Here is a 27,508-nt window from a genome sequence, read left to right as displayed (position 1 = left end):
CCTCCCCAAAGCCTACTAAATGAGAAATTCCTCGCTGTCACTCAGCATTCAGTCCGTGTCGTGTGCACTCAGAGCACCCTGCACTTTTCCCTTCATAGAACTGGCCATTTTTTAAAAAAGATTTTATTTATTTTGAGAGAGAGGGGGAGAGAGAGCATGCAAGCGTGCACAAGCAGGGGGAGGGGCAGAGGGAGAGAGATACTTTCAAACAGACTCCCCGGTGAGCCTGGAACCTGAGGCAGGGCTCGATCCCATGAACCTGAGATCATGAACTGAGCTGAAACCAAGAGTCAGATGCTAAACTGACTGAGCCACCCAGGTGCCCCAAAATGGTCACATCTTTAAGAATGTATATTTTTGTGATTATTTGATTGTCTTCCCATCGGACTGGAAGGTGGATGGGAGCAGCTGTGGGGTCTGTTTTCCTCATTATTGTATACCCAGCTCCTAGTCTTGTGTCTGGAAGGGATTTGTTAAATAAATTCCAACTTTACCTCCTACCATTCCTCTCGTACACCTGATTCCAACTCAGTTGGGTCATGTAGTACTTTCTGAACATGCCCCATACTTTCTCACCTTTGGGCCTCTGTTCATATTGTCCCATTAACCCAGCTACCAGTTCTTGGGGCAGGATAATGTCATGGGTAAGAGCCTCAGCTAAGTCCCATAGCCTGCTTTCAACTTCAGCTCGGCCACTTACTAATGATATGATCCTGGGCAACTTTCTTAGCTCCTGTGAATCTTGGTTTCCCCAATGATAAAATGGGAATCAGGTGGTTCCCACCTCATGGTGTTGAGGATCAAATTAGCCAATGCATAGATTGAAGGCCTCAGTACGTGTTTGTTAATGGTTGCTGTTGTTCAGCCATGTGCTAGGCTCTTCATAGACCTAGGGTTAGTTCTCCAAGCAGCCATGTGGGAAAGCTACTGGTGGCTTCATGCTAGGGATGAAGAAAGGGAGGCACACAAAGGCTACTTACCTGTGGTTAGTAAGTAACACAGGAGGATTCTAGTATAGGTCTACTCATGACAAGGTGGTTTTTTTCTACTGTCTCCACTCGGTGTATCCTCTGGCCTCCTTGCCACCCCCAGGAATTGCATTTACTCTTCAAAGCTCCGCTCATGTGCTGTCTTTTCCAAGAGGGCTTTTCTCCTTCTCTCGGGGACTGATATCTTCTTCTCCCATGGATGTTGCTTTTATTGTTTATTATTAATTGTGTGCTTAGAACTCTCGGTTTCTAAGGGTTTGAGTAACCCTCCCCACAAGACTTAGGTTTGAGGGAGTTGCCTTCCTCTCTGTTGAATTCCTATAGATTTGCTATCTGACCATATTATTTAAATTTTTCTTTTTTTATAATTTAGTTCAAGTAGACCCCAAAAGCCTTTCTTTAGGGCCTACACAGAGGTCGGGCACATAGACTGTCCCCTACCGGTTCAAAATTTTTCCGTGTTGGCAAAGTGGTCCCTATCTGTCAGCCTTTCAGCCTGGGCATCTGGCGTTTGAGGCTTTTAACTGTTCTCTTTTGCCATATCACTGCAGAATTGCAAACCTATTAAACTGTAAAACTGTTTTTCATCGAGCAGGCCCTGCCCTCTTTTTGTCTTTTTACCTAGGAAGGGACACACACGCTTGTTGGGAACTCATATCTACCCAGCACACTACTTAGGTTAACACAAAGCAGGAGACTCGGACCGTGTCTTCAAGCAGCGTTTATTAGACTCTCGGTGCCAAGGCGCTGAGCTAAGGGCTTTAGTAACATCATTGAATTCGCTCCCTCTAGGAGCCTGGAGATGCTGGCTGACCCTGTTTACCCTCCCAATCTCTTGCCTAGGTTTTCACACTCTGCACACGCTCCTCGGCGTGCACTGTCTCCCTTTGCATAACCTGCTGCATTACATTGATGATGGGGTGTTGCTTCTCACCGAAACGGCTGTCACAAGGCTCATGAAAGGTAAGAGGCTCCGACTTTGCCACAGTGCCTGCCCAGCCCTGAGCCCCATCAGGACGGGCTTGGTGGTGTACAACCCGTGTGGTCTCACAGGGCCCTTGTGCACTCAGGGCCGCCCCATGCTCGGGGTAATGCTCCACATTAAATCTTGAAATCCTTAGTATTGAAACAAGGGGATCCTCATTTGCCTTTTGCAATGGACTCTGCAAATTATGCTGCTTGTCCTGCTGAGTACAGTTCATTTCCTGTAGCCAGGCTTTGGGCTAATTTGAAGTGCCTCAGACCTTCAAGAGGCCCCAGAGGGCTTCTCGATCCACACACAGCTATTACATTCCTTCTCTGTACACGAGGGCACTTGAGGATAGGAGACTCTGAAGGCTTGTTTCTCAAGAAAATGTCATGAAATGGCTTACTTTCAGCTGATTAACTCTGTCATCGCAGACTTAGACTGGAAATGCAAGAGAGACTGAGAGATGCAGTGCTCATGTGAATCTGAACTTGAAGGTCTCCAGTGTAATCACTTGCTGAAATTATTCGTTGTGGTATTTTATAGACGAGTTTTGTTAATATATGTTAAAGTATTTGCCGTTCCCCAAGGTGCCTTCTGTTTTCGCTTCGTAAAATTGTTTTGTGAATGGAAGCCTGTTACAGCACCATGTTCCATGCCATATAGAAACTGCTTCATTAAGAGAAAGCCCTTGTATTCAGACAACAAACCAAAATTTTCAAGGTATTGTCAGACTTCAGCTTGAGAATCCAGGGTGGGGAATGTGTCTTATCAGAATGAACCACTGAAGTATTATTATTAGCTTGCTCACATATTAAAATGGAGATTTGTTTTATTTGCCAATCTAACTTTTTTGTAGATCTGGACAATTCAGAGAAAAATGAAAAACTAAAATTCAGCATCATTGTGCGGCTTCCCCCGGTAATCCTTAATTATATTTTATTCTCTCCATAAGCCTTGGTACGAACCTCCTTCAGTTCCTTCTTGCAAAGGGAGCATTTACTTGTTTTGGGCTAAAGTCAGTTGAATTGTTTTACTTTTCAGTCCTTTCCCAGAAATCCCATCCCTCTTCACGCCCGTTGGCCGTTCCCTGCCGCGCTGACAAAATGCTTGTTCCTCTGGCTTTGTACTGCCTGGCACAGCCTGCCTGAAACACTTAGCCATTTTCCCCTCTTAGGAAACTGCACTAATATTTACATCTATGAGTCTGAGGGGAGGGAGAGGGGAAACAGGTGTTTTTTGGCATTTAAACTGATAAGAAATTTAAATCCAGGTGAGGTCAGAAGGTTCTGGAACTGCATTTCCTCCCACTGCCCTTTCTACCACATTCCCAGGTTGAAGGAGCAACGAGAAACATGACAGAAAGGGTTTGCCAGGCACTTCTTGTTTTGATGGGGGATATTGGCTCTCGGAGTCAGAAATACTATGAAAATATGAAATTCCTCAGCAAGGTCTTCAGAACCTTGGACTCTGCAAACTCCCTGACCCTGCCAGCCCGGGGCCAGCTCTCTGCTCTGTTTACATACCTTGCACCCTTGTATCTCTGGCACGATCCTCCCACGAAGGGATGTCCGCTGCCTTCTGGACCTAATCGTTTTCCTTTGTAACACCCTCTACTCCTCACAGCTTACTGAAGCAAAGGCAAGGATAGAAAACAAAGCATATTTTCCACAGCTAGATCTCTCTGGGGAAGTCTCTGAACATTTAGTTTGTTTTTTTGTTTTGTTTTGTTTTGTTTTTCTTTGCCTCAAGCTCTTAGGGAATTAAAATTTTCTGGGCAGGACACTGGGGAGAACAACCTTTTGTTTCCTATCGAGACCTCACTTAGAGTTGCAGGTACCCAGTTTTGAAAAGTAGCAGATGAACTCCGTTTCAGAAAAAGAATTTGGCAACATCAGTGAATAAACTACTTTCCTCAGGGTTGAATTTAAGGGAGTATTTATTCAAAATTCAGAGGCACACCTCATAGGAAATGGCCTTTCTTCAAGGGTCATTAACATAAAGGGCCTCTCTTTTAGACTAACCAGCTACTTTGGAATAATCCTTTTTAAATTATAAGTAGGTATAAGGTACATGTACTTAATGCAGTATAAGCTACATTCTCCTCTCTGTACTTTTTCCCATTCTTTTCTTGTTATTATTTACTTAATTTCTTTAGAGTAGTTTTAGGTTCACAGGATAATTGAGTGCAAGGTCTATAGAGATTTCCCTGTCCACTCTCCTGCCCCTACATGTGCAGAGCCTCCCCTATTACGAGCATCCTCCACCACCGTGGTCCATGTGTTACAACTGACAAACCTGCATTGACGCATCACAATCACCCAAAGTCCATAGTTAACATTAGGGTTGACGCTCGGTGTTGTTCATTCTATGCATTTGGACAAACGTATAATGCAATGGATCCATCATTAAGTATTGTACAGAGTAGTTTCACTGCCCTAAAAATCCCGCTCTACATATTTTTCAATTTGCATAATAGCTTATTGGTCAGAAGATCTGCCGACTTTGGGATCATCCTATGAGTTCTAACATCATTTCCCGGAACCATGTGAAGCGACTGCTGCTAAACTATAAGAAAGAGGTGAGTCTGCGAGCAAGCACAGCCCCGCTCAATGTTGTTGTTGGATCCTATTTGCCCATTTCATCATCTCCACAGAGACAGCAACTGTAGTTCTCAGCCCCCTTTTTTAAGTTTGTGTTTGTTTTGGACAATCAGCTGACGCCAGAAGTGGTTTCCCTTTTAGCCCCGGAGTTCTATGATTGACAAGTCGCCAGGCAGTGTGGAGTTCCTGCCCCTGAACTACTTCATTGAAATACTGACAGATAGAGAATCTTCCAGTCAAGGTAACATCAGGGCGTTCCTGCTTTTCTGTTGACGCATCAGTCCCTATTCACTTCTGTGGACCCCTTTCTCTCTGGAATACCCCTTCTAAGTAGTCCTTACTGCAGCTAGTTTTAATCAGTAACACACTGATTAATCCTGGAGTACATTACCAAAGGAATAATCACCTTTGAGGTTTTAAGCGGGTGTAAAAGGCTCAAAACCCATATGGTTGATGCGAATGACCTTTCTTGGGGCTGGGGTAGAATAAATTTTAACAACACATTTTCAGAGTAATGTGTTTTACTAAAATATAAAGTAATTACGATGTCAGTGAGCTGCAGACACAATGTTATTACAGAAGTTCCATGGCTACGCAGTAACTCTTTTCTCCTTATTTTTCCAGCTCTGTATGCTCTTGAAGGACATGACAATGTGGATGCAAAATTTGTAGAGGAAGCAGCTCTGAAACACACCACAATGCTTTTAGGCTTATGAAAGAGAAAATGCAGTTGTATCTGCTCCCAGTATTTTAATCTTGCGCATTAGCTTGACCTCCGTCAAGAGTCCTTTACGATTCTTTAAAATTGGTAACCAAAATCAGAATACATTGTTAAGCCATCTGAATTCCAGTTTGGTACTTGTTCAGACAGAACTAAATTGCTCTACCTCACCCCAGCTTTGAAAAGGAGACAAGCAGTCAGGTGGGGGGGAGGGGCACAACAGTCTGAGAGGGGCGCTGTGTCCTCAGGGATGACTCAGTGGCTTACCCTCCTCATGGCTCCACGGGCCAAAAGCGAGTTTGTATTGCACTCTGAAATAAAATTACGCTTTAAAAAAATGCAGGGGACGGTGCTAAGAAAAAAACTAGATGTGTTGTTGAAGGTAACATATGACAAGCAGAAAAATTAGTTACAGAAGCACGCTATTTGGAAAGAGGATACTTTTCAAAGAAGTGAATTTGGACCGGGTCAAACCTGCTATTTCCAGTAGAGAATAATTTGTCATACGCAGCAGTGTGTACATAGCGGTATTGAGAGTAGGATTGGTCTTTGTGATTGTTCAGATGGAACTGTACTTTAATATGTTCAAGTTTTTTGTATTTATAAAAGGTTGACTTAGTAATATCTTTTCATTAAAAAAAGAAGAAGAAACACTGAAGGTTTTGGCCTGAGTCTTTCGTTTTTTGAACATAGCCTTTCTATTCCAGCCGGGAATCCTGAGTCCGTGAGCATGTTCCCTCTCTGAGGGCCCCGGGGGCACCTAACTAGTTCTCCCACTTTTCTTTTTTCTTCCCTCTCTCTTTTATAGTGACTTCATTCTGACCCATAACGGTAGTCGCTGGCCTGGGGTCAGCCGGTGCCCTTTGCTTTCCTCTCTCCACAGTTTCTCCGGGTGAACTTGTGAAATTGTCATGATTATAAATATCACTAGCTAGTACAATAATTCAACTTCCTTTCTAAAATCATACTTGTGTTCCCCAAATTGCCCTCTCCTACAGAATTTCCCTTTTTGGTCAAATATGTAGTTGTCACAGAGGCTCAAAAATCTCAAGATCATTATTTTTCACTCCCTACCCTTTCATACTTGCGTTGTTTCAGTGTCTTTCTGAAGTCCGAGTCATCTGACTTACACTGAGACTGGTTCTGTCGCCCCTCTGCTCATAGCCCTTCGTTATAGGATAAGACCCAAACTCCTTGACATTCAGCGCTTCCTAAATCCCGGCCTTACACAATTCCCTGACATGAACATGCTGTTCCAGCCAGGGCAGTTCGCTGGGCCTTGAACAGTTTTGTCTTACTTCCAAGCCTGGCTTATGCTATTTCCCCCATCTGGAAGCCCCTGCCCACTTATTAAAATCTTACTTGTGTTTAAGGGCCGGATAAACCGGTCCATCTGACAGTGACCCCCCAGCCACGCCAGCACGCAGTGGCTCCTTCTGTATGCACCCGTCGCACAGGCTGTAATACTTAAACATCCATCCCTTTGTGTTAAAGACTTAGGTTTCCATTCTCACGTTGTTCCTACAGGTCTATTTTTTGGATCCCTGATGCACTTACTAATTCCTACAACACAGGAGCTGTGTTTAAGTATGCGGTGTATCTTTGTATTAACCACACACTGTTACTTATCACAGGCACTTTGCTTTTTAATAACTTTATAAAACAACCGAGTTAGATTCAGGACTAACTTGTAGGCTGAGAATGAGATTAAATTTCCCTCCATTCTGGCAGGATAGGGGCTTGGAACAGATTTTGTTTCATTTAGCAAAAAAAAAAAAAAAAAGAAGAAGAAGAAGAAGAAGAAGGAATGTGGTATTTCTCACTTCCAGAATTGTGACACAAAATCCATACCTGACACCAATATGAAAAATGGCTTGAACATATTAATGAAGTAAAATCAGTTTTAAAATCCACTTGGGTATTTTCATACATGAGAAAATATAAAAACAGAATTAGGAAAATATGGGTGAAATGCAATAAAATCGGAGTAATGAAGTAAGTGGAACTGGCCTCATTTTCAACTCTGCCACATGCAAAGCTATAAATGTTTTCATTGGAATTTTTAAAAATCTGGAGTCAGAACTTAATCACAGGTTTATTTGTATGTAATGCTGTAAAAAATTTAGATTTATAGGAAAGATAAATTAGGGCATAATTATTTTTGAAGCAAAAGGATTCTTTACTTGTAAAAAGAATGACCATAATATTACTTTTAAAAGGACAAGCTTCCTTAGTGCTTTTTACTTGATTTACATTTACCAACATGAACTTCAAATGCAACTGTTTAACAAAGTGAATTATAACCTCTGTGATACTTGGGATATTTTCCTTTTCAAACAATGATTCTATCTTTCTCTTTCAAGTTAATATATTGAATAGTATTTGCTTTTTTCTTCCTCAATAAACAAAGACCACGCTGCCAATTTCTGTACTGCATTGAAAATTGATTTATTTTTTATAGCACCTAGACTACTATGTATTTCTGAAAGGTAGTCAATATATACAGTGAAAAAGAAAAAGATGAACAATACAGAAATATGCTTTGGCATAATTGTAGGAAAATTCTATGTCCTACTTAACATCATGTAAAATATAGTAGCTGATGAGTATAAAAGGAAGCCATGTTGTTCTCCGTTGTTGGTCGATTGTGGATACTGCATTTGTCTGTAATTTAGAGCCATTACGCTGGAACTTTCCAGATGGGCATATAAGGGAGCCTGGTTAAAGTGTCTCCTTTAGAAGCCCAGATTGGTTCACATGCTCAGATTTCAATTGGCTTTGTAACAGGTTTCCTTATGTGCCTCATATTGGCCCCCGGTTCACTGGGCTTGAAAGGAGCCAACGCGCCATATGGTTTGGGCAAAGGAAGAGTGGCCTCCGCCTCTGGGATATAGGCATTTGGACGTGGCTCTGCAGTTGTGTAAACACCACTGGGCAACTGGCGGTTATCTGCTACCAAGAACTCCTGCAAAGAATAATTTTTCCTTTTTAGTTCTCTGAAAACTATAGTGAAGTCACTTCATCCTTAGGGCCCAGCAGACACAGCTGGGTCTGAGCAGCCTTAGGCTGTGCTGGCTGATATTTTCCCAAAGGGACAGGAGATTATGAGGATGGCGTCACTAAACACACACACACACACACACACACACACACACACACACACACACACACACAGGAGATTATGAGGATGGCGTCACTAAACACACACACACACACACACACACACACACACACACACACACACACTGCGTCTCATTGCAATGACCTGTGTTACTCAAGCATTACTCTGTTCCCGGGATTTAGGGTTTACCATAAACGGGTTAGTGGGTCCTAAATTCACCGTATTCCAGCTTCAATATCGTTCATCAAGCACTCAGTATTTCCACGTTTTTTGAAAAAGGCTGGAGTAAGTCATTGGTGAGCAAATGTTACAAAGGAGGAACTAAGGAGTAAAGTAGAACCAGAGGAGAGAAGTGGTCAGCAACTTGCTTTGAACCTCAAGGTCACATGCGGGTGCAGTCAGTGATAGACCTAGACTGAGGCCAGTGGTAGGAGAAGGCGGCTGTGACCTTGAGGCCTATGACACAGACAAAGGGCAGAGTCTGCAGAGGGCTGTGACAACCGGCAGATGCTGGCAGCCTCACTGTGTGCTGTGGGGGCCCCGGTAGCCAGATGTGGGAGAATAAGGTGTGCTCTCAGCAGGGTGCAAGGACAGAGACTACAGACCTTTGATATAACCAGTGCCAGCCCAGCCACCGTCCTGCCAATGGGAGTCCATGGTATTCAGCCACATAGGCCATGACATAAGACTGTGGGGTGGGCCTTGGTGCTTGATGAGTGTTTTCTGGAGAATATTATGGCACTCTGGACTATGATTTTGACTTGTCTACGTCCTGTCTTAAGCAAAACTCCTCTCTAATGATTGTCAGAACTAAGTGTGTGGTAGAGTGGGAAATTTTTCATATATTTTGGGAGGATGGAAATCCCTGAAAATGGCCCCTCCTGGCACACTTTACAAATGTGATGTGGAAGACAAAACTTACCTGAGACTTTTCAGCGATGGCCAAGGCATACATTTCTTCATCTCGAAGTACCTTCAACCATTCCCTCTCAATGTCTTTATTGAGTGGCAGGCCCTTTTCTATCCTGGAACTGCAAGAGAAGATGAAGTCTTCTTTCTCCCTGACTTCCTTCTGGAGTTCAATGGCCAGAGCTTGTTTCATGGACAGCTCAGCAACAAGAGCCATTGTTTGTTCCGTAGCATCTTTGATCTTTTTCCGGTAGCCATTCATCTAGAATGAAAGAACCCAAGGCTTAGACTACGTATGTTCCATGAAGAGTTAAGAAAATGGCGGGCTGAAGGGCTGTCTAGGATGGTGGGGGGCATTCTTGCAAGGAAGGAGAGTTTAAGGGGGAATTCAGAGAAAATAATAATTAGAGGAGATCTCAGAGATTGAACCCAGTATCCTGGTTGTGTAAATAAGGATAGAATGGAGAAGAAACAGATCTGTTCATCTAGTTACTGGGGTTCCAAGTGGATAGCACTGAGGGAAATAGTCCCTTTATTTTTAAGAGGTGATAAGGAGAAGGGGACAGGGTATTCCTGAGATCTAAGTTTTGGCCTAATTTTGCCATGTTTTTAATTTGTCACTCAACCAGTGGAGAAAAACCTGGTAGAACAAAAACTTTATTTAAAAATTACTCATTACTTATATAAGATAATCAGCAGAGGTCCTGTATCTGAAATGATTTTTTAATGGAAAATATCATACCTCATTATGGTTGCATTATTGATCATAATTCCTGGGATGCATCATTATTGGATCATAAGCAAGCATGAGCTCAACCTGGGGAAAATCTGGCCAATAATTTGAAATGAAATGTTCATTGTTCTATATGTATGTTTACAATTTCACATCAGCTAGTTATCATCAAAGAATTAAAAGATAGGACTAAGTGGAACATAGGCACCAAGCACAATTACAACAATGTTTGTTGAATGAAGGAATTAATAAATTCTATTCTATTCTATTCTAATCCTCCAGTCCTTTGAACCAGGGTACACTGAGACATGAATAAGAGCTTCCAAAAACTACACCTGATCTTGAAACAGTTTCTTCTCCTAATAGAGCATACACTGGTCTGTCTACGTTTGCAGAGAGAAATGTTGCTGCCAGTGATTTACCTTTCTCTGAAAATATAATGACTGATTATTATATATACGTTGTCTCTTTAAAGGAATAGGGAATATACATTTTAAAAACTGTTGTACACTGCAGTAATTTTTAGGAAGCTAAAGTTTCAATGGTGAGTCATTATCTTAAATTTCATTAATTCATCAGTTGTGGGTATGTGTGTGTAACTAGCCAACCTCCTTTTCTCCTCCAAAGAAGGATGGTGTTATTCTGGGCTTCTGGGCTGCTCTAAGTCTTTGACTGGGATGTCCCCTCCCTGCCACCACTTTTTTTTTTTTTTTTTTTAGAGGAAGAGGGGAGGGGAGGAGGGAGAGAGAGAATCTTAGGCAGACTCAATGCCTAGCGTGGGGCCCAATATGGGGAATGGGGCTTAATCTCACAACGCTGAGATCATGACCTGAGCCAAAATCAAGAGTTAAGACACTTAACCAGGTGCTCTGGGACTTGCCATTTTCTGTTCATTTGGGAAATTTGCAAGAGGAGCCATAATCTATCTAGGAAAGGTGAGAGACTTGAGATACGCATTCTTGTTGAGCTCCCACAAGGGACTGGCCACTTCTTAACTACTGAATGCTTACAACTTAAGCTGATATCACACCCATTTCACAGATTAGGAAACTTAGTTTTAAGGTCATTTATGTATCCTTCTCAAGGTCACTCACTAATATTGGTAAATCACAGACCTGGGATCTGAACCATTCTACCTTCTAGTTCTGCCTACTATGAAGAGATCATAATTTCAAGTGAAAAAAAAAAAAAAAAGCCAGGGAGAGAGCACCAAAGGTTGGGAAAGGTGGCGGGGGTGGGGCGGGGGGGAGAGATAAATCACTAGGCTGACTCCTCTGATGGAACCCTCCCAGGTGGCAATCGCCACCATTTGCATTTCTCTAGCATTATAGTTGACTTCGGGACAGACTCTGCCAACAGCTTTGACAAGCCAGCCCTCAGTGAAAACAGACTTCCCCTAAAGAAAGGGAAATTCATTTGCAAAAGGGAGGCAACATTTAGAGAAACATTGGGCATGCTAATTCAGGCAAAGTTCATGAGACTAAAGAAGTCTTAATATTTCTTATTTTCTGAGGTAAAGTTGTGAATTGCACACGAGGCCCAGGACTGAGGGATCAGTCGGCTGGCATAAGTCCTCAGAGCAGTCCTGTGAAAGCCTACTAAAAACAGCAAAGGGGGCTTGATATTTATAATGATTCTCTGTTTCCTTAGTGTGCCAGAACTATTTCTGGAATGGGAATGACTGTTCACTCATTCGATAAATTCTTGAGTTTAGTGCACGCTAGGCACTGGGGAAATTGAGAATGAGGAACAGGGGCACCTGGGTGGCTCAGTTGGTTAAGAGTCAGACTTCTGGTTTTGGCTCAGGTTATGATCTCAGAGTCATGAGATTGAGCCCTGCGTGGGACTCTGTACTCAGCAGGGAGTCTGCTTGAGATTCTCTCCCTCTCCCTCTGCCCCTCCCCCACCTCTCCCACCCCACCCCGCTCATGTGTGCACACGCACTCGCTCAAATAAATAAAATCTTAAAAAAAAAAAAAAAGAATGAGGAACAGTCACTGCCCCCAGGAGCCCACCATCATGGGTGTGTGTGTTACCATGATTTATTTTTTTACCTGTCTCCTGACACTAGGTGTGGACCATGTGTCCCTTCCTCTTAGTTTCTGCCCTCACACCCTCATCTGCGCTCATGAGGGGAGCACATAGCAGGTTCAGTAACTGTTGCTGACTAAAATCCCTGTGCTGTCACAGGGGGAGGCTGCCGGGGGGGGGGCCTCGTAAGGGAGGGGTGGCGTCCTCTGACTGCCATATGGTGCGATGCCCTGCCTCACCCAAATCACCAACCACCCTCCTGCTCGCTGCCCCTTCCAGTGCCGCTTGAGCAGTCCCAGCCTGACTGGGTAGCTGTGACTCAGCAGTCCTCATACTTTTAATGTATAAAATTAGGAAGCTCCATGTTACTAGTGTTATCTTGCTAGTGGGGCCTGGCCGTGGCTCCATCCCAAGGACTACTAGGCATGGGTGTCGTGTGATTGCTGTTCTCTTGTAACGGTCCTTGTCCGTTTCTGGGTTCTGGCTGAGTTCTGGATTGGGGCCGCTTTCATGCAGACCGCTGGATAAGTGAGGCCCTCTAATCACAAGGAACTAGAAAGGATTTAACTTGGCACATGAAATATAAGGGTAGTAATTGTCATATTCTGAGTAGGTGTCCTGTTAAGTGAAACCTGTAAACTGTCATTGAAAAGCTTAAGTTTGCCCAGTATCAAGTGAATATTCATTCAGGGAACAAGATTGAACCCTACTTTGGACAATTTTCTAAGATTCATCTTTATCTCCTTAATTTTACAACTTTATATGTCTCTAGTCATAAAGCCTAACCTCTCCAGTGCTGCTGTCGATAAATAAAGCAGTCTGTGGAAAATGAAAGGAGTGTAGGCAGAAGGGACAAGGCAGGCTCTCGGGCAGACCTTCTTGGCTAAGAGCAGTGTGTCCTGCTTGTAGGCCTGAGTTTTGCTGCAGAGCCTGTCCGTGAGCCGAGACACCTGTTCATAGATGAAGTCCTTTTCCAGTAACTTCTCCTCCTTCTTGGCCAGCTGTAGTTCCAGCTACAGTTGAAAACAATTTCAACAGGAAAAAAAGTCATGCAAGTCAAAGTCTTTCTTAATTAGAGCACTATTTTTTCCCCCTTAATGAACACAGATTGCTTTCATACAGTTGCCAGAGAGCTCTAGGAAAGTCTTCAGCACTGGGCTAAGTCAAGACTCCCTTGCCCCAGCCCCCTCCAGACAGCTCTGGGAAATCTTCCTCTCCATGGCAGAGGGTGGACCCCTCAGTTCCACCCAGTTTCTATGTTTCCATTCCTCTGATACAGGCCCATCAGGAAGACAAATTAATCCACTGAAGATGCCAAAATTGTCCCTTTGGGCTATGAGACAAAAGTGGGCATTTTGAAACCACTCAAGGTTTTACTTCTTTCTGGCAAGCATTAGAAACAAGCTTAGGTTTTGTTACTGGATTATGATGAAAGGACTATATTAGTAGCTAGAATAGTGAGGGATGAGCGATAAATCTGTCTGCATAAGATGAAACAGTACCACAGATATCTGTGACACTGATCAACAAGGGGCTAACAGACACTATTATAAGAAAGAATGCTTACCGCATCTAATTTTTTGATCATTTGTTCTTGGGTCATATCTTTCCCTGGAATGAAGCGGATTCTGTTCTCATCCTCGGGATTTATAAATCGTCTCTCCAGGTCTTTTATTCTGTCTGTACACTGTGAAAACTATTAAACAAAGAAGGTAACGTTAACTTCAAAACTAACTCCATTGCTCAGTAAATTTTTAAAACCACATAGCCCAGGGGCTTTAAAGTCTTTTGGTAGGATCCATCCGGGGAAAGGTGAAAGAGAACTCTTAACATCCCATCAGCCGGGACCTGGGTTGAACAATAAGTGTGCTCACCCATGGTACAATGAGGATACTGCTTGTAACTGTTCTCTGAAGCAAGGCAGTGAGTTCTGAGTCATCAAAGAAAGAGCTGACCTTACAACCAGTCCTTTGTGTTGTATCTATGGGATGTTGTGTGGTTGCAGAGCTCAAACTATACAGACCTGACCTCTTCATTTTAGGTTGTTACAGAGGCCAAAGTAGACAACATACTAGACTCCAGCTTAAAACCCTTTGTTGGCAATAGGTTTAATGGCTTCCCAAAGAATAAAGTTCTTAATTATTAGGTCAATACAGTGTACAGGTCTGTGGGGAACAGCCTGGACTGCTTATATCTTTTGTACTAACCGCCTAATATAATGTTTCATATTTGAAGATGAAGAAATATGGCAACTCCCAAATAGGAGTGGCAGTCACACTTAGTTTCATTTTTGGAACACAGTGAAAACCAGGAGTCATTATTTTCTTTTTCTTTTTTTTTTAAGATTTTATTTATTTATTTGACAGAGAGAGAGTGAGCACAAGCAGGGAGAGTGGCCCGCAGAGGGAGAAGCAGGCTTCCCGCTGAGCCGGGAGCCCGACGCAGGGCCCGATCCCAAGACCCTGGGATCATGACCTGAGCCGAAGGCAGACGCTTAACCGACTGAGCCGCCCAGGCTCCCCCAAGAGTCATCATTTTCAACTTTTCTACTGAAAACCTGTAGAAACTTAGGCAAATCATTTATCTTCTCTCAACCTTAGTTGCCTCAATTGTCAAATGGGAAGATAAGGCCCAATCTAATGGGGTTGATTCATTAACTGAGAGAACACATCTCAGGTACTTCACGACACGTTCCGGAGTGATAGGGGTAGAATTTAAGTTTTAATTCATGTATTCGCCTCCTCGTCACAAAAAGAATTTAAAATGGTGACAAAAATTATTTTTTTCCTTTTTCTCCCTCTCAACATTCCTTAATTGCCCTTAATATGGAGCTAAAGTGTACAGATATACATAACCAAGCATAAATACAAAATTATTCCATTTATTATTAACAGTGCTTAATGTTTCTGTTTCTTAATTAGGAAATTAAGGAAGGAACAAAAATACAAAGCTTGCTTATCAAAATAGTGCCTTGATTGCTCTCATTTCCCCATGGGTCTTTGAGGAAAAACTGTTTACTTTTTCTTTTTTTAAGTTTCTATTTAAATTCCAGTTGGTTAACACACAGGGCAATATTGGTTTCAGGTGTAGGATTTGGTGATTCACACATATAACACCCAGTGCTCCTCACAACAAGTGCCCTCCTTAATCCCCTTTTTACTTTTTTTATACAAAATAGTGTTGTGTCCTAAAATAGTTCATGTGACTTTCAAGATCCCTGAAAAGGAACTATTATTATAAGTACCAGGAAAATATGACTCATGATAATCCTTGGATTAGACTGTTAGACAATTAAAAACTGTTTCAAACAACTGAAAAAATACAAACCTTAAGGGAATTCTGGAAATGATACAAAAAACGGGAAGATTTTGAAAAAAAAAAACCACACAACACAAAACACTGCAGCTGTAACAAATAACAGGATGTGACAGGGATCGAACAGGGCAAGGTAGGGTAGAAAAATGACTTGCCGAAGGCTCGAAATTTTACATCATATCCTTCGAAGGGCCCATGTGATTTGTGCTGAGTAGACAAATAATTAAGTGCAGTTTGAAGACTAATGGGAAACTTTCTATTCAACAGTTCTTAAGCTTAGAACTAACTCTGGCAGAACCTGTAACTGATGATAACACATAGACCATATGTCTCAATTCATGGGCAGTCAGAATGGAAAAGGCTCATATCAGGCATAAATGTTTAAATATTTTCCTCTTGGGGCGCCTGGGTGGCTTAGTGGTTAGGCTCTGCCTTCGGCTCAGGTCATGATCCCAGGATCCTGGGATCCAGCCCCGCATCGGGCTCCCTGCTCCGCGGGAAGCCTGCTTCACCCTCTCCCACTCCCTCTGCTTGTGTTCCCTCTCTCGCTGTGTCTCTCTCTGTCAAATAAATAAACAAAATCTTTCAAAATAATACTAATAAAAATAAATAAATAAATATTTTCCTCTTGGGTCAACTGAACTCATATTTCACACCAGATAACTGGTTTCATATAATAAAATGCCAAGTGCATATATTTTAAGAACAATGAATTTTATCCATTTACTAGAAGTATTGATTTGCAATTAACACAGAAAATGCTTAGACAGTAGAGAGAGAATTTTTCTGTTGTGGATCTTACTGAATTTAAAGTCCTTTTGTTCTGCTGGGCCTCTTGATAGTTTGGTATGGGCAAAAATGACCCTGAGGCTGTGTTTTGAGAAGGAGCTGGAGGGAGACAAATTATTCTGTAAAATTGAGTGTGGAGTGCCTGAGGGGAGAATCTGGGGAGGTGAGGCTGTGGAGAGGAGAAGAGGTTGAGAGGTGTAAAGACAGGCCAGGGAAATGGAGCTAGGCTAGGGTGCTGCATGGGCTAACACGCCTGGAGATGGTACCAGTGATGGCGTGGCCCCGCAGATCTTTGCAGGGCATGGATGTCTGATATTGAATTTGAAGTTCTTCACATTTCTGTAATGTACACCAGCATGCTGTTGCCCCAAACCTTCAATCAATTCACAGACAAAGGTCTTGCTCTTGCAGGAATGGTTTTGTGTAGGTAGGCGGAAGAAGGAGCGAGTCCTGAATTCTGCACTGACACGGCATAGAGGTGAACCAGGCGGGGTGCATGCCAAATGATGAAGGGATCCCTCAAATGAACCACTAGCAGCAGGAGTCAGGGCCACAGGAATCCTGGGAAGGCTACCTTGGAGGCCTGAGGGATGCCTGGGGGTGTTCCAGCCAATCCATCTACATTGGGCTACACTTATAGAAGAAGCGAATAGGAGAACTTAAGGCTAAGAAAACAAATGCTGGAATCAGAACCTTGGCACATTTGTGCACAATGAAATATCCTATCGTTGATACCGCATTCACACATTCCAATGGCATAAAATATGAAGGTGGACCCCTCATCTGGTTCCGCAAAGTCATGTGAATCCCCATGACATGATTAAATGAAAAAAACAAACAAAACAAAACAAACAGGACCCAAAACTGTCCACAGTATGACCTAATGAAAACCATTTACTTATTATACACCTTGAAAAAAAACTGGAAGGAACGCTTCCAGATTTTTGATAATTTTAATGGTGATTATACCTTGGGAATAGAATTTTATTTTTTTAATTTTTGGTGTTTTTTTCCAAAACTTCATCAATTGAACATGTTTTAATTTTATCATCAGAAAAAATCTGAAAACAAACCTGACATTTTAGAAAACATATGATAGGTTACAATTTGTTCCTGCTACATTGATTAAGTCAATGGAAAAAAGTATAAGCCGCCAACTTTTCAGTTTAATTTTTTCTTCTATTTTCAACCAAGGGGGAATAAAAAAGATTATTGCATGTGAAGAAAGTAGCTCTATATTCATTTTTTATGTATACATGTATGTATTTATTTATTACTTCATGTTTAAACTGTTTGGTTTTATTCAACTTTTAAAAAGACTATGTCAGAGACCAGGCTATTAAATGATGGGGAAACTACAGGGGTTAATAAGGAATCTAATTATATGTGATTGCCAATTAACAAACAACAATCTCAGCTTCAGGGGGCAGGAGTTCTAAAAATGAGAGAGCAAGATGGTCCCTGAGATCTTTCAAGCAAGCATCAGAAACATAGTTATGCCAGCGGCAGTGAAAGCCCAGATTCCTTAAATTATGAGCTATGAGGAAGCTAGAGTTGGGATTTGGGAGGGTCTGAATTCCAAGGAGGCAGAAAATGCTTCATGGGGGAAAAAAAAAAAAATCCGTAGCCTGGATGCTTGAGCATAAATTCCACCCTGGAGCAGTGGATTTATTTTTTTTTAATATTTATTTATCTATTTGAGAGAGAGGGTGGGGAGGGTCAGGGGGAGAGAGAGAGAATCTCAAGCAGACTCCCCACTGAGCATGGAGCCCCACATGGGGCTCGAGCTCATGACCTTGAAATCATGACCTGAACCAAAATCGAGAGTCCGACGCTCAACCAACTAAGCCACCCAGGTGTCCTGGAGCAGTGACATTTTTAAAGAAGACATATAACTCATGAGTTTGTACAGGTACCAGGTGGGGCATGGCTTAATTTACATGTAAGAACTTAATATAATCTTCAAACCAATAAAGGAGGGGGTAGGGAAAGCAAATGGCCCCAGGAAGTGTCTGATGAACGTTTTCCCCACCTGAATCTGGAGCACTGCTAAGTCCGCGTCCAGGGCCCTCTTGGTTGGCAGTAATTTCTGGGTCACGTGAATCTGTCTTTGTTTCTCAGCAATCTTCAGTTTCAGGAACCGGATCTTTTCTTCCAGGACATGTATTTCAATTTCTCCATTTAGCTTCATCTTTTCTTGGATATTTATTTTTTCATAAAAGATGCACACTTCCTCTTCCCGCTCTATCAGCTGAACACCACTACGGCCAAAAGGAGAGGCAGAGGCTAAGAGGATGTTGAGACCACTTTTTTTTTTTTTTTTACTAGTCACAGGGATTCCCTCTGGATCTGGGCACAAAATATATATCAACATTACATAATTCCAGAAGACAATAGATATATACTCTTGGCTTTCTAGTTAAACTGCACACTTTTTGTTTTCCTGGGGATAGGAGAGGGAGGGCTGGTTAGCATCTTGACCCTGAGCTAGCCGATCATGCAGTTGGCTGGTCACGGTATCTCTGCAAGTCCCAAAGGTTTCCCTAGGGTGGGAAAAAATGTCATTCCCCAGGCATGAGCAAAGTGATCCCATAATCTGACTTTCTGCAGACCCTTTTATGGGGCCAGACTTGCCAACTGAGGTCTGGCCAGAAGTCCCCAGGCAGGGGGCCAGGGAATGTGTTTCTGCAGTGATTCTATGTAACTTGCCAGGCCCATTAGGTTCTTTTTAAAGTTGAATATTTTTGATGCCAATTTCCCCATAAACAGGCGAAATTCTGTCCTTTGTATGCATGCCAGGGGAAAGACCCCTCCATGTGAGGAGAATGTGGGAAAGAAACAAAGCAAGAATTTTCCAATTCCAGCCCTACAGGTCTGACCAGAGCTTGGGAACACACTGCCCAAATAATCTGTTTTGTGCCAGGAGCCATATAAGAGGACTTTTTTTTTTCTTTTTTCCCAGAGAAAACACCTGCCAGTAGTTTGAAAAATTAGTGTTCTTCACACCCTGAAGTCTTCCCACACTCTGCATATCAATTATCCCAGAGTTCATCTTTAATTGCTTTTTATCTCTTTTTCTCTCTCCTCCCTTAAAACATGTGCGCACATAGTTACATCTGCTTAATCTTAACTCTACATTTCATCTCATTTGCTGTTTATTGGCTCTTCTCATGATCCTCTCATTTCTCTTGACAACAGAAGCTCGGAGCAATGCTTTATTTACCACCTTTTTGTAACTTCGGGGTCCAAAGCTTAGCACACAGCTTTAGATGAAGCAGCCCACAATCAAAGCCACAATGAAGAAAAAGATATGATACCAGACTTAATTACTACAGGACCCTACAATTTCACATACCAAATTTCTCTAGCACAAGCAGCTTGGGAAAACTGCTACAGTAGTAATTGATTTATGACATAATTGTAGCCTGGAAGAAATAATGCTCTTCTGAGAGGTCCTACTTGCTGAGAAACTGAGCTGGGAGAATGGCTTAATAAATATCATACTAACACCAATCTGTCACAAAAGTGGATACAAGACCCAAAGACTTATTTATGTCAATTATACTGAAATAACTTGATGGTATTGGAGGCAACCTGACTGGTGGCCTGGGAAAGAACTTTGATATTTAAGCAACGGACTTAAACCCTACTCTTGCCTGCCTCTCCTAAAAGAACAGTTTATTTCAGGCAAAACACACAGCTCATCCCCCCCACCCCCACGCCCCTGCAAAAGGCTAATGAAACCTGAATGTCAAATGCCCTTCACCCCACTGTCAAGTCTAGAGAAGAAGGGGCAACATTTCTAAATCGGATCTCCCGGTGTTTCGTTTCTCACATTAGGTTCTTGGTTTTTCACCTTTCATTTCGACGCTGAACAGCTTTCTCGTATCTCTTGCGAAGCTGCACCATCTCCTCTTCAATCGTTGTGATCATATTGGCAAGTCTGTCAATGTTACTTAACTGGGCTTCCTTCTTCTCCTTCATTTCCTGAAGTTTTGCTACAATTTTGCACACATCATTTTGCATGCTTTCTCGGATAGTAACATTGTTGGCATGTTTCAGCATGGAATTTTGTAACTTTCTTTAAAAATAATGGGAAAATGGGTAAGATTATCATTTTCTTTAGTTAGTTTAAAAATAACAAAGGCTTCTGGGGCGCCTGGGTGGCTCAGCTGGTTAAGTGTCTGCCTTAGGCTCAGGTCATGATCCCACGGTCCTGGGATCAAGTCCCGCATCGGGCTCCCTGCTCACCGGGGAGCCTGCTTCTCCCTCTGCCTCTCTCTCTGTTTCTTACGAATAAATAAATAAAATCTTTAAAAAAAATAAAAAATAACGGAGACTTCTGAAACTACCCAAGTAGCTCTCACTTTAGTATGTCCCATGAAATGACAATGGTAGTACAGTAGTTCCCCCCCCTTATCCAGTTTCGCTTTCTGCAGCCTCATGTGCCCCCCGGAAATCCGTCCACCGGAAGCAAACGCTCCTCCTTCGACTCTTTGGAAGGTCAACAGCCGCCTAACGCTACGTCACAAACGCGCCTGCGTCTTTCACCTCCCTTCAGCTCACTACGGAGGCGTTTTGTCACCTCACATCATCGCGAGAAGAAGGGTGAGTACAGCACAGTAAGTTATATGAGGGTCCGGAAGAGAGCCCACATTTACATAACTTTTATTACAGTACGGCTGACCCTGGAACAGTACAGTTTTGAACTGCGTGGGTCCACTTATACGTGATTTTTTTTATAAATACAGTACAGTACTGTAAATGTATTTTCTTTTTTATGATTTTCTTAACATTTTCTCTTCTCTAGCTTACCTTATTGTAGGAATACAGTATACAATATATATAACATGCAAAATATTTGTTAATCAACTGGTTACGTGATTGGTAAGGTGTCTGCTCAAGAGTAGGTTATTAGTAGTTAAGTGTTGTGCAGGGATTGGCACCCAGGGTCAACTGTATATTGCTATAATTGTTGTATTTTATTAGTATTGTTAATCTCTTACTGTGCCTAATTTATAAATTAAACTTTATCATAGCTATGTATGTATAGGGAAGAAAAACCTAGAATATATAGGGTTCAGTACTATCTGCGGTTTCAGGCATCCACAGGGGGCCTTGGAATGTATCCCTCACAGATAGGGGGGACTACTGCAGTAATATTGTTATTCATCGTATAATACTTTTCAGGAGTTTCTGTAATCTTCCCAGAGTCTCAGATTCCCCACTCCTCTGGATTGGACATCTTTCCTTTTGTGCCCCAAGCTTTTGCTGCCCCACTTTGTCAAATCAAGAGACTATAGTAATTCATTTACTGCTCTGTCGTCCCCTCTTGAGGGCAGAGATGGTCATATCTGATAACGTCCATTGGACCTAAAGTGGTGCCTGACTTAATACAGCATCACAATAAATGCTGAATGAATGCATGGCCTTTATGAGTGATATTTTACTTTCATGTAGGATGAGAATCTGATTAGGAAATTAGATTTTCCTACTGCTACCAATCCCCTCCCCCTGTTCCCACCCCTCTACCACCTCACACACAATAGCCCGTTTTGTATAGCTTTATAAAAGGAAACTGGGCAATAATGGCCACCAGAAAAAGTTCAGGTTGTATAAACTCAGTAGATCAGGGACTAAATAGAAATGAAAGAGTCCAATAGATCTTACCACATCGTAAATAATAAATTTAAAAAACAATAATCTGCCAGATGCTTCTGAGTCTGTTTACATGGATTTATTTCATGATAAAAAGTGCTATAAAATAAGGACTATTTTTTTTTAAGATTTTATTTATTTGAGAGAGAGAGACCACGAGCAGAGGGAGGGGCAGAGAGAAGGGGACAAGCAGACTCTCTGCTGAGCACAGAGCATGGAGTCCCACAAGGAGCTCAATCCCAGGACCCTGAGGTCATGACCTGTGCCGAAGTCAGACGCTTAACTGAGTGAGCCACCCAGGTGCCCCAAATAAGGACTATTTTTATAGTAAGAAAGGTGAGCCCAGAAAAGTAAGGTAGCTTGCCCAAAGTCATGCAGCTAGGGCTGCAGGGCTGGGATCGGAGTCTAGAAAGTTACCTCTCTTAACCACTTTGCTACACTGTCTCTTACAAGCACATTAGATGCTTCAAATCCATAACCAGGGGATGCTGGTTAATAAACATTTGATTGTCTTCTAATTTTAAATGTAAATTATCAAATTTGTGCTTTTCTAACTTGGTAAATGGAAATAAATAGTATATAGTTTTTTGTTCACTTAAAATTATAGCTATCAAACAGTGGAAGCATACAGAATCACATTCAGATGCTTAGATTGTCTTTTTTTTTTTTAAAGATTTTATTTGTCAGAGAGAGCATGCATGCGTGCACACAAGCAGAGGGAGGGGTAGGCAGAGGGTGAAGCGGGCTCCCTGCTGATGGGGGACTTGATCCCAGGACCCTGAGATCATGAACTGAGCCCAAGGCAGACGCCTAACTAACTGACTGAGCCACCCAGGTGCCCCTAGATTGTCATTTGTAAAGCATCTTTGAGCAAGGGCTCTTCTAGCTTTGTAAGACTATTATTTTCTGGGGGACCTGGCTGGCTCAGTTGGTTAAGCGTCTGCCTTCAGCTCAGGTCATGATCCTCAGGGTCCTGGGATGGAGCGCCATATTGGGCTCCATGCTCAGCAGGGAGTCTGCGTCTCCCTCTCCCTCTGCTCCTACCCCCAACTTGTACATGCTCCTTCTCTCTCTCTCTCACAAATAAATAAATAGAAAATCTTAAAAAAAAAATAAGGCTATTATTTTCTACTTTACTCTTCCCAGGGTATTTTAGAGTTCAGTGAATCAGAAGAGAAACTTTTGAAAAGACAATAGTTATTATTACACTTACCTTTCTTGAGTAACTGCACTATTTCTTAAAATTTCCAGTTCATTTAATGACATCTTATGTTTTTCTTTTATTTCATTTACTTTCTGGTGAGCTTTGTGAAGTAAGTTAACAAATTTGTTTCTTTCATTTCGGATGGTGTCATACAGTTTAGCAAACTCTTTGAGTCTGTGAAAACACAAGTGTTCTTGAAACTTGTGAAATAAAACTCATTTTTTCCCCACCTGTAACAAGATAAATCATCATGTAATTCTCTTACCTCCGATGAATTTCACGTTTTTTCTTCCTGTGTATTCTGATTTCCAGATCCTTTGCTTTAATCTCCTTAACAATGTTGGTATATTTTTGCTGAAATATGAAAGTTATGTGTGAAATTAAAAATAAAAAGCCCATCACCATCAACATATGAGAACTCCCAGCGGCATCCTGTCTCATTCCTGTCCTAGCTGAGTTGGGCAGTTGGGGAACTGTAAGGGAGAGATCAGAAAATTGACTGGCCAGCTGAACTGAATTAATTAAGGACAAGAAAGAGTGAGAGAAGAGAGGAAGAAAGGAGCCTGTATAGGTTGGCTTTGAGGAAAAGTTTGGGGAACTTTTGGGAGAGCCTAAGAGTGAGTGTGGACGGCACAGAGGGGCTGCGTAAGTGAGGAGTTTGTGGAGGGTAGCTGAGGGAAGAGGATTTGTAGTTAGTTTTGACAGATGTTACAAATGGAACCCTTTTTGCTATTTTGTGAGAAACTGAAGCCATGCTTTTAAGGTGCTTTTCCGAGAAGAAATGCTACCGCGGTAAATGCTTGCTCAGAACAAAGTTTGCCCTCAGAAACAGCCAACATCTGGGGCATCCGGGTGGCTCAGTTGGTTAATCGTCCAACTCTTGTACGACTCTTGATTTCCGCTCGGGTCATGATCTCAGGGTTGTGGGATCGAGCCCCACGTCAGGCTCTGTGTTCAGGCCTGAGTCTGCTTATCTCTCTCCCTCTGCTCCTCCTCTCCCTCTCTGCCCCCCGCTCAAATAAATATAATCTTAAAAAAAAAGAAACAGCCACCATCTGGGTCACATGGTAAATCCCGGTATTCTCTCTTTTAGTAATATGTCATATCATATTCATTTTTAACAGGAAACCTCTGAACATAATCCTTTCATGGAATAAAATGATTTTAGAGTTTTAGCTAGCATGGCAGCAGAGTCGTGTTTGCCATTGGTTTCATTGTTCTTTTGGTTTGGGATGTTGCACTGGGTCAACTCTGGTACTTTGTTGGGAGCCCAGTAAAATCATAGATGGAACAGTAACTAAGGGCATCCTAGCAGTGGTTTAAATAATGCTGGCTTGATAGAACTTGGGAGGGAGAGTGGTCTCACGCTACTGCTCTTGACTTGTTCTTGGACAAACCATAATGGCATGTGAGTTGGTGGGGAATCTAAGAGATCTGGGGCCTGCACAGCTGTCAACCCTGTCCCCCAGAGGCACCTACCTTAGTCTTACTGAAGTTGTCATGTGCTCGAATCCTCTGCTCATCGTCATTGACCCAGTTTGTTTTTCCTCTAGATTGCTGACTATTGCTAATTGAACCCGGAAACCATTTTTTCAGTATATGATTGAGTCTTGTTTGGGGAAGCTGTATAGTCAAACTTGAAGGATACAATTACAGCTTTCTAATAGACACTGTGTAAAATTAAGGATCTCCTGAACTCTTATGGTAATTAATGGATGGTTACAAAAATGCAGTCACCTGAGCTTTCAGGAAATCCTTGGATTTTTGCTCCTTCTCATCAATTTTGATCTGAGTCATACGGACAAGGTTGAAGACAAGCTCTCGCATGTTTTCTTGCTCCTTGAAAAGCTTGTTTTCTTCTGCAAGTTGTTGTTCCACTAACTTGGACTCAGCTTCTGATAGGATTTTCTTTTGAAAAACACAACATATTATAACCTATTTGTTTGAAGAAACACACTAGGGCCAGTATCTTAACAATTTTTATTTCCTATGTAGAATTTATTTTACTAGGACATAAAACAAAGTAACTTGACTGCCTTAGCTCCAAGTATTTTATCTTATAAAAGAATATGCAAATATAACATGTTTAATGGGATGCAAGTTTTTCTTAATCAGACTGTATTTTCAAGTAACTTTAAGAAAAAGACATAAAAGCATGTTTTTGACAGTGGCTTGAATAAACAAAATTTGAAAATTTAAAATTAGACATTGGTGAAATAAAGCATTTATTGTTTATTTTTAATCTAACTATATTATCATTAGCCCTTTTATTTTAAAATCTCATGAATTTGTATAATTTTTGCTGGTTCAAACACATCCTTTTCCCTCAAATTTAATGTGGGGTTTGAGTGGACTCTGAGATGAAGAAACAGACCCACATTAAGTAGGATCATACTCTATTTGATGACTCTCCTATTGAGGTTTTGTGGAACACAGTTAAAAACACAACTTTGTATTAATCATTCTTAGATAGAAGCTTAAATGAGAGTTGACATTGACCTGTTGGGCCAGATTCCTCTTAGCCACTTCAACTTCCTTGTGGAGTTCTCTCCTTCTCTCAGATAATATAGAATCATCTTTAGGGATAGCTTCCATCTGGAAATAAAAATTTAAAACTGGCATTTACAAAAGAACGAAATCTTCAATGTCATGTAATCAACCCCATTGTGTACCTTTTGCAAATGGTGGGCAAATTATGATTCTCAATCTTTTAGGAACTGCCTTTCATGCTGAACGTTGTTCTTTATAAAATCATGGTAAACTAAAATATAAAATATAAAGACCTACCAAAAATCTGTAATTCACCAATTGCAATTATTATATTTCTCCTTCATTTGGAAATAAAAGAAATCTTATTAATAATAGCTGCTAACAATTATAGAGCATTGACAATGTGTCAGGAAAAGTTCTGAGTGCTTATATGTATGGTCATATTTAATCCTCACAATAACCCTATGAGATAGGTAAGATTATTATCTCCAGTTGTACAGATGAGGAGAAGGAGGAACAAGAAGGAACATTTAAGCAACTTGTCTCAGTGATACAGGTGCAAACTCAGGTGGTTAAACTCAGAGTCCGAGATCCTGTCACTGTATTTTATGGCTCCTCTAACTCATGCATGTTTAGAAACACGCATGTTCAAGTGATATTTATTATACTTATAAAATGTGAATTCATTTATGAAATCCTATAGATTAAAAAATAGGAACTATTTATTAATAACAGTAAGAATACTTGGGCACTCTTATGTAGTAGTTTGATGAGTAGCTGGAAAGTTCTTAGCCAAAAGAAAAGTCTCTCAACTTTTTGATAATTGAAATTCCACCATTACATTTCTCCTGTATTGGCTTGTGCTTTTGTCCTCTGCTAAAGTAGTTCAGGAGAAAGTAATGTTTCATTCTCTCCATCTTTGCTGCCTTATGAGGAATGAGCTTGTCAGATTCTTCATGATGGGGAAGAGAGCAGAGAGGATGACACATGGCAGCTTCTGGGGGGAACAGCATCCAAATACAGGAAGGGTTATCTTGGGGTGCTGACAACATACTTGACTTAGAGGGAGTTTAGAGTTGGATCTTTATACCAAAAGCACATGACTCCAACCTGATACAGGTTATTTCCTCCTGTGACAGCACCAAGGTGGAATATTGGTTAAAATTTGTCTCAAGAAGGAAAGATCATACTGTTTAGTGATTTAAAGGTCACCTAACAGACTCTTTCTGAGATTTGTGTTGCTCCTTTAAAGTAGCTAAAGTATGTTTTTGGATGTCCCAACATCCATGAGCCTGGGCATCTTCAGTAGTGTCTTCTGTACCCTCAGATGCCCAAGATGTCCGGCTTCCATCCTACCATGGAGACTTAACTGTTGGGAAGTACACACTGGATTAGAAAGATGAGACACGGTCTTGTGCAATCTATATAACAATATACGGGATTTTTTTATTTTGATGAACAGATAAATGCTAGAGCAGGTCAGAGAAGGGACAGCTCAAAGAAGACTTGACTAATCAGGGAAGATTTTATGGAAGAGTGAAGAAGACAGCAAGAAAGAGTTTGATTTCTCCTTCTGGAAATTAGAGTTAATTATTGCAGAGGAAGTCTAGCAAGCATCCCAGTTCCTGTCTACTTCTCTGCCACAGGTGCCCAGGAGTGGGCTACTCCAAATGTTTTGTTCCCAAATGTAGGCAAATCTGTATAGGAATGCTAACTGGGACCAGGGAAGCTTACAAGGTTTTTACAGAAGATATGATGAGGGCACACTCACTCGCTGCATGTCAATGAAAGGCTCCTAACAAATTTTCCTGGTTTCAGGTCTCAGACATTTAGGTCCAGTGTTTTGAATTACAAATAATACTGCAATGTATTGTACTATTTCTGCGTTCTGGCTAGCTACTTCTCTGATACCTTTCTTAATTCTCCATAAACCCAATCCTCAAGTTTCAGACAGGAACTAAGGATGCTTGGTTTGTGG

The 27,508-nt window shown here is 41.6% G+C and overlaps 2 protein-coding genes across 6 annotated transcripts in view; one reads left to right on the top strand and one right to left on the bottom strand.

The window, feature by feature from the left end:
* GSAP (gamma-secretase activating protein) overlaps window positions 1-5,933 on the top strand; it is a 90,669-nt gene extending 84,736 nt beyond the window's left edge. For 3 of the 5 annotated variants that reach the window (XM_028117992.2, XM_028117985.2, XM_028117976.2), the window contains 5 exons: window positions 1,833-1,952; window positions 2,816-2,877; window positions 4,436-4,537; window positions 4,701-4,800; window positions 5,184-5,933. In XM_028117992.2, coding sequence (XP_027973793.2) covers window positions 1,833-1,952; window positions 2,816-2,877; window positions 4,436-4,537; window positions 4,701-4,800; window positions 5,184-5,275 — 476 coding nt within the window. In that variant the 3' untranslated portion in view covers window positions 5,276-5,933. Of the gene's footprint in view, window positions 1-1,832; window positions 1,953-2,546; window positions 2,680-2,815; window positions 2,878-4,435; window positions 4,538-4,700; window positions 4,801-5,183 lie in introns of those variants that run through there. The other 2 variants (XM_088018612.1, XR_003611536.2) reach the window with 2 other exon arrangements.
* A 2,083-nt stretch (window positions 5,934-8,016) lies between these two features.
* Window positions 8,017-27,508, bottom strand: part of CCDC146 (coiled-coil domain containing 146) — a 103,223-nt gene continuing 83,731 nt past the window's right edge. Inside the window, exons 9-18 of the mRNA XM_028117895.2 lie at window positions 25,540-25,635; window positions 24,778-24,948; window positions 23,306-23,394; window positions 23,050-23,214; window positions 20,035-20,259; window positions 18,211-18,439; window positions 13,642-13,770; window positions 12,950-13,087; window positions 9,324-9,572; window positions 8,017-8,245 (exon numbers count right to left, since the gene is read on the bottom strand). Of these exons, the coding sequence (XP_027973696.1) occupies window positions 8,042-8,245; window positions 9,324-9,572; window positions 12,950-13,087; window positions 13,642-13,770; window positions 18,211-18,439; window positions 20,035-20,259; window positions 23,050-23,214; window positions 23,306-23,394; window positions 24,778-24,948; window positions 25,540-25,635 (1,695 nt within the window). The 3' untranslated portion in view covers window positions 8,017-8,041. The remainder of the gene's footprint in view (window positions 8,246-9,323; window positions 9,573-12,949; window positions 13,088-13,641; window positions 13,771-18,210; window positions 18,440-20,034; window positions 20,260-23,049; window positions 23,215-23,305; window positions 23,395-24,777; window positions 24,949-25,539; window positions 25,636-27,508) is intronic.

The sequence above is a fragment of the Eumetopias jubatus genome, unplaced genomic scaffold (assembly GCF_037043125.1).
Source record: "Eumetopias jubatus isolate StellerSeaLion01/CBP00866 unplaced genomic scaffold, mEumJub1_p1.0 scaffold_14, whole genome shotgun sequence".
NCBI lineage: Eukaryota > Metazoa > Chordata > Mammalia > Carnivora > Otariidae > Eumetopias > Eumetopias jubatus.
This window is presented reverse-complemented; position numbering and strand designations above follow the sequence as displayed.